General features: G+C 39.8%; 1 protein-coding gene across 1 annotated transcript in view; it reads left to right on the top strand.

Annotated features, from left to right (window-relative positions):
* dipk1c (divergent protein kinase domain 1C) overlaps positions 1 to 7,500 on the top strand; it is a 47,705-nt gene that overhangs the window by 24,939 nt on the left and 15,266 nt on the right. The window contains exons 2-4 of the mRNA XM_028570012.1: positions 4,568 to 4,771; positions 5,001 to 5,022; positions 7,069 to 7,115. Coding sequence (XP_028425813.1) covers positions 4,568 to 4,771; positions 5,001 to 5,022; positions 7,069 to 7,115 — 273 coding nt within the window. The remainder of the gene's footprint in view (positions 1 to 4,567; positions 4,772 to 5,000; positions 5,023 to 7,068; positions 7,116 to 7,500) is intronic.

Below are 7,500 nucleotides of genomic sequence, written 5' to 3'. Positions count from 1 at the left end.
AATGTTAACTAGCATGTTAGTGATCAGTAATTACTAATGTTAACTAGCATGTTAGTGATCAGTAATTAGCCTGTGTCTATGTTATCTCCTTACATATACCTACACTCTCCGTCTCTGTGAGATTGGGAATGATTGAGATTTCTCTCTCACAGCTACCAGAAGACTTCACACTTTCAGACACGTTGCTCACGTCACATCTACGTCTTCAAGCTCAGTTGGAGGCTGCTCAGTAACGCTAGTGCTCACCGGTAAAGTGACTTCTAATATCCTTCACTGGTCTCCGTCCAGTTTATATACCGTCTATGGGCAGAATACGCAACGTTCTCTAAACTCTGCCCTTCAACATGTTTACCGTCCGATGCAGAAAAGATGGAGGAGCGTCCGTCATCAGCCAGCTTTCATCACAGTTAATAACAGAGTCTCTGTTCCTCAGGACAATTGACCCTGTCTGCACCTCTTATCTGTCTGTCTGTCTGTCTGTCTGTCCGTCACGCTTCCTGCATCTCAGATTACCTCGTCCAATCATCTCAGCTCGCCATAGCTGAGTTATCTTCTGGCTCTGCATTTTTTTAACCCTTGTGTTTTACCTCAAGTCAAATTTGACCCATTTTCAAAGTTTTTTAACATCAGAAATATGGGTTTCTTTCAACCAAATTGCCCAAACATAACACTGGATATACGTTGTATAGAACCCATACAACATTTATACAAAATAATGATTATTTACATTAGATTTTGGGTGTTTTATTCAATTTTATAGCATTTACAAAAATGATTAAATGGTTTCAAAAACCGTGTCCTGACTGAACTTTGACAGTCTCTTATCCACTCAACATCCTCTGGTCTTAACAATTAATCAAAATAATTCATAATTTCCGCTTTTTTTTAAACTTAAAAAATTTGTATAATATGGCCAGGATAGCTCAGTTGGTAGGGCGGGCACACATATAAAGAGGTTTATGCCTTGACGCAAAAGGTCCAGGGTTCGAGTCCGACCTGGAACGATTTCCTGCATCTTTCCCCTCTCTCTCTCTCCCCCTTTCATTGCTTTCCTATCATTAAAAGGCGAAAATGTCCAAAAATGAAAGAAAAATTGGTATAATGTCATATAAATTAGGTTTATTGATCATGAATTTAATATAACACTTAAAAAAAAAGTGATATAAACTTTTTTAAAAGGCTCATAAGCATAAAAAAAAAAGGGACAAAACTGTCGGGAAAAGTACAACAAAAAAGTTCAATTTCAATTATGACCCCGAATGACAACAAGTTCATGGCCAACGGGAAGAAAAGACAAGGGTTAAACAGCCCAAACTGTGATTTCACCGAGGTGAATGGAAGTTAGTCTAAGCATTTCAAAATGGACATTTACAACATTTCCAAAAACAGTATAAAACTGGATGGTGCCACTTAGTTTGGAAAGGATTCTGGGAAATTAGTTTTTTGTAAATCTTCTTTGCACAGAAACAACCAGACATAAGAATAGCTTCTTCCCCACTGCCATCACTCTCTTTGGCCTCTCATCCTCTTCTCTACACTTTACATGAGTGGGGGGGGCAAACTCTACTTCACTACGGGCCACACGATGTACAGTTTATTTAAATGGTTTTATTCAAGAGAAAAGTCAGATATCTTTGACCGTATTATTGTATGTGTTATAAAGTTTTATAAAGTCTTCTGTCTTACAGTTTGGTCGACATAAAGTCCTAAAAAAGTCAGGAAAAAGTTCCTTAGAAAAAAAACAACCAAAATAGGTTGCAAAAGGATAAAAAAAAACATTGGAAAAAAATGTCAGAATAAGCGCCAAAAAACGTCGGAAAAAGTTGAGGAAAAAATCCGTAAAACAATTTCAGAAAAAGTGGCAAAAACATTGAAAAATAAAAGTCTGAAAAAGCACAAAAAAAAAAAACGTGGCAAAAACTGAAAAAAGTGGCAAAAAATTGAAAAAAAAAAACATTGAAAAAAAAAAAACGAAAAACAAAAAAACTGAAAAAGTGGCAAAAACGTTTTTAAAAAAGCGTCCGCAAAAGTGACAAAAACTTCAGACAAGCGACAAAAGCTATGTGTGCCAACATTTATTGTGAAATTAATTTGCGGGCCGGATCAACATCTGCGAGCGGCCGGATTTGGCCCGCGGGCCTCGAGTTTGACAAACATGCTCTACTGAACTGTGGATAAGAGGGGTCATCACCACTTTGGCCACTCACCCTCTTCTCTACACATTACATACTTATCATTCCAATATACATCTTGCACACTACTTTGCACTATTACTTTCTGCACTTTACATCTCCCACTCCATGTGTACTTGTCTTTATATTATGTCTTATTTGTATATTTGTATTTTTGTATATTATTAGTTAGTTGATATGTGCCTATATGTATATTGTTGTCTCTTATTGTACAGTAAAAAATAATAACAGCCAGAGCGTTGATTCTCTGTGCAGCAGAACGCTAAAGGCTTCCGTCTTTCACGTCGTTTAACGTCGTATGCTCGCGATGACGTCATCACGCGCTACGTGGCGCCCGGGGCAAACCGGTGCGACACCTTTCTGTTGCAGATGAATCTATCAAAAACACGTACGGACCTTAAATGACTTCGGGGAGTCTTTAAAGGAACATTTTGTTCATTTTTCTCGAAAATCTTTTGCGTGAAAATCTTTTGCGTGAAAATCTTTTGCGTTTATTTAGTCAAATGTGAGTGTAAATGCTGCTCTCTGCGCTGCTAGGATTTGGTGTGTTTATAACAGGGTTCATAAGCATTTTAACCGATACTTTTCCATGACTTTTTCGGCAAATTTCCATGACTGTGTGTTCCTGAAAATGTCAGTCAACATTATCCAATAAGAATACAAGTTGACCCTCAGAGGTTTAACTAGAAAATGAATGATAATGCATGTGGTTCATAGAGGGATTCTTAATATCTCTCCCCGAATACAACGCTGAGGTGAAAATGCATTTATTAATCACATATTATTATGCTGTGTTGAAAATATTACATGACTTTTTCAAAACTTTCTGGGTCTTTTTATGTTTCCAAAACCTTTTCCAGGCCTGGAATTTGCATTTTTTTTTAATTCCATAATTTTTCCAGGTTTTTTCTAAACGTATGAACGCTGTTAAAATCAATAAAAAATGGGTTAGGGTTAACAAAAGAAGTGGTTTTGGCCGGTGAGGTTGCAGCTGGAGGTGTGTGATGTCTCCGAGCTCCTTACTGACGGATGTTTGTGTTGGAATGTGGGCACAGAGAGGATTACAGCCAGGATTAGCCGGCTAATCCTCCTCCATCCCTCACACCTCCGGACACTGAGCCAATCAGACGCTACACAGCCAGGATCTGTGAGCCAATCAGACGCTACACAGCCAGGACCTGTTAGCCAAGAAATCATATTGTTATAAACAACATGTGTTTTGTGTGCAGGAATCTTAATGTGTAAAGTAACTAGTAAATAAAGTAACTAAAGTAACTAAAGCTGGAACAGATGAATGTAGCGGAGTAACTAAAGTAACTAAAGTAACTAAAGTTGGAACAGATGAATGTAGCAGAGTAACTAAAGTAACTAGTAACTAAAGCTGTAACAGACAAATGTAGTGGAGTAACTAAAGTAACTAGTAACTAAAGCTGTACCAGATGAATGTAGCGGAGTAACTAAAGTAACTAGTAACTAAAGCTGGAACAGATGAATGTAGCGGAGTAACTAAAGTAACTAGTAACTAAAGCTGTAACAGATATAGTGGAGTAAAAAGTCCGATATTTCTCTCTGAAATGTAGTGAAGTAGAAGTAGAAAGTGGCACAAAAAGAAAAGACTCAAGTAAAGTACAAGTACCTCAACATTTGGTCACGTATTTCATGTTTTTTGTGTGTATTACATGTATTTTAATTGGAAGCACCTTTCCGATCCACAGCGATCATTAGCAATTACTCCTTCTCGCTGCAACAATATGTGAAACCCATAGTCACAAATCTAGGTGTCAAAATAGACAATGGTTTTAAACTTGATAAACCGATAAATAACGTTGTTAAAAACCAAACCTCTCTTTCACGCTTACAGTTAGTACAAAAACTCGGCTGCAACTCGCAAACACGAACACATAACACCATAGTCTAGGCCTCGCTACTTTGGCTCCCGGTCCATTTTAGAATACATTTTAAGATCTTATTTTCTGTTTTTAAATCACCGAATGGGGTTTGGCACCCCGCTACATCTCAGACCTCTTACATGTTTACGCCCCGTCACGGTTCGCTTAGGTCTACTGATCGACTCCGAAAACCAGGTTTAAAAACCAGGGGTGACCGTGCTGTTTCAGGTGGCCCCAACCCTCGAATCTTTAAAATCTCGTCTTAAAACTCACTTGTATTCCCTGGCTTTTAACCCAGCATGAGAACTGTGTGATCGTGTGTTGATTTATGTGTTTTTATGTGATATCTCTTGTTCAGCACTTTGTAAACCTTTGTTTGTTTTTTTTAAATGTGCTATATAAATAAAATGGATTGGATCGGATGACCTTGTTCAGGGTGTGTAGTTTAACCCCCGGTGTGTTGTGTGCCTCTGCTCTGCGATGCAGTGCCTGGAGTTCGGCGAGGGCTCGGTGACGGGCGACATGTGCGAGGACCTGTGCGTGCTCGGCCTCGTGGAGTACAAGCGCTGCCTCTACTACGAGAACGGGAAGAAGGTGATCGAGGCGCGCTGGAGAGGAAACCCCGTCATCCTCAAGTCCAAACTGGAGAACTTCTCGTCCTACGAGCCCCTGGGGATACTGGACTACCAGGTGACTAGGGTCACTACCACTGTTGTGCCTGAACCCAAAAAAAAGCATGCAGACCTAGCCCAGACTGATCTCATGAATTGGCGTCAATTTGTATTCCGTTTTTGCATGTTTTCAAGACGCATAATCGCATTTTTGCATGTATATCAACGCAAATCGGCCACCATTGACCTACATTGAGAGTCAATTTCCGCCGTAGCGAGTAGTATAAAGGAACGGGGGATTGAGTAAGGAGGCAGGTTGGGGTGGTGGATGTGCAAAACACAGGACTTTCCCTTTGGAGAGCTGGGTTCACACCCAGCATGTGGCTATTTTTCGGCCGTTTTTCCCGTTTTTTAAATAGAAAATATTAAAATATTAAAATATTAAATTAATAAGCCTTACCCAATGTTTCTTTCCTAAACCCAAGCATTTGTTGTTGTCCTAAGCGTGTTTTTGTCGTTATTTTCCGTGTTTTTGTCACTGTTTTGTTACTAAAGCCTTTCCCTTCTTTTCTTCTTTTCCTAAACCCAACCGTTTTTTGTTTTTTTTGTTGTTTTTTTAACAAGTGTGTGACGTAGTTCTCGCGATAGTACGTCGCGTTCTCGCGATAACACGCAACGTGGCGAGGCCACGTGGTGGGTATGTTTACATCAGCTGTATACGGCGTAGGCATACACGTGGATAGCTGAAAATGCGTACAATAACACACCATTTGGCTTTATGAAAGTGGCGTGTATGTTTACGCAAAGTCATGATGCCATGTTGACTAGCCAGACCCACATGCAGATGTTGAGGTCTGGGAACTCCCCATTGGTCAGGGCTCAATCAGAGGGGCGGGGTCAACGGTTGTCTTTCAAATTCCATCTGCACGCAATAGGATAGCTCTACAACCAATCAGAGCAACGCTAGTTGGTAGATTAAACTTTAAACTCCGAACACATCTTCCCTTTTTAAAGAATGACTTCAGTGCCGTTCTTTGTTCTTTTCTCAAAGAAAAGCTGAACTCCAAGTCTTCCAGAAGACCTCTGTTCACCAGCAGCAGCCATAAGCCCCGCCCACCGACTCTATAAACGATGTGATTGGCCTGACTACAGTTTGGTTTTTTCCAGCTCATAAGTCAAGTTGCTAGACCCCCCCGCTAGGGTGCGTCTAGATTTCTAGGCTAACGCAGGAACACAAAGAACAAAACAAGGCAGACAGACAGAACGTAACGTAATAATCAGACAAAGGACGAGAGAAACACAGAGATTATATACACAGGGTAACGAACACTAACAAGGGACAGGTGATACAACAGGTGGAAGACATCAGGGCGGGGCAGAACAATCAGAAAAGGCGGGAAAAACAAACAAAGACAGGAAGACAAGTGACCAAGGCTGTAACCAAACAGTGGAATTCAAAATAAAACAGGAAGTTCACGAAAACGAGCAGAAAACACAATAAGAGCGGGGCAGTAGGGCTGCTCGATTATGGTGAAAAAAAATACAATCACCATTATTTCGGTCAATATTGAAATCACGATAATTTAACACGATTACACGTTGACTTCTGGAAAGATGTTGCAGTTATTGAACTTAAAAAAAAAAAAAAACACATACAACTGTGAAATTTGCCTTGATACTTTTCCTATTTAAACTTAATTTTTTCATTCAGAACGCAAGAGAAGATAAGAGTTTACCTGTAACTAATAATTGCTTTTCTCGATTATTCCGTTTTTTTGTGATCATTGGGAGTCAAAATCATAATCACGATTACATTTTGATGATAAAAAAAATGTGACAAATGGTGTTTTAAGCCCCCAACGTCTCCTTCCAGGCAGCGCTGCATGGAAGGCACTAGGATTAGGCAATGGTTATGGTTATGGTTATGGTTAGGGTTAGGGTTGGGGTTAGGGTTAGATGCCTTGAAGTCAGGGGCTGCCTGGAAGGAAACGTTGGGGGCTTAAAACACCATTTGTCACATTTTTTTCATCATCAAAATGTAATCGTGATTATGATTTTGACTCCCAATGATGACAAAAAACAGAATAATCGAGAAAAGCAATTATTAGTTACATGCAAACTCTTATCTTCTCTTGCGTTCTGAATGAAAAAATTCAGTTTAAGTGGTCTGAGAAACATGTAATCCCATCTGTTTGACGGAGAGAGCGAGGGCTCCAGCAGTCCTCTCACTTCACTATACGTACGTCAGATGCACAAAACCTGTTTAATTGGTGCAGCTCTCCTCGGCTTTGACCCAAAGTTACCCTGAGAGGGTCTGACCATCTGTCTCTCTCTCTCTCTCTCTTTCTCTCTCTCTGTCTCTCTGACAGGACGCAGCCGAGGAACTCTCCCCGCTGGACGTGGTTTTCTACGCAACTCTGGAAGTAAGTTCAGACAAAAACTCCCAACTGAACATCTCCGCAGAATCCACTCTGATCTCATTGTAGGATATACATGCAGTACAGGCCAAGAGTTTGGACACACCTTCTCATTCAATGAGTTTCCTTTTTATTTTTATGACTATTTACATTGTAGATTCTCACTGAAGGCATCAAAACTATGAATGAACACATATGGAATTATGTACTTAACAAAAAAGTGTGAAATAACTGAAAACATGTCTTATATTTTAGATTCCTCAGAGTAGCCACCCTTTGGTTTTTTATTAATAAGGGAAATAATTCCACTAATTAACCCTGACAAGGCACACCTGTGAAGGTAAAACCATTTCAGGTGACTACCTCATGAAGCTCATTGAGAGAACACCAA

Source organism: Perca flavescens, chromosome 22 (genome assembly GCF_004354835.1).
Source record: "Perca flavescens isolate YP-PL-M2 chromosome 22, PFLA_1.0, whole genome shotgun sequence".
NCBI classification, from domain to species: domain Eukaryota; kingdom Metazoa; phylum Chordata; class Actinopteri; order Perciformes; family Percidae; genus Perca; species Perca flavescens.
Note: the sequence above shows the minus strand (reverse complement) of the source record. Positions and strands in the feature narration are given on the sequence as shown.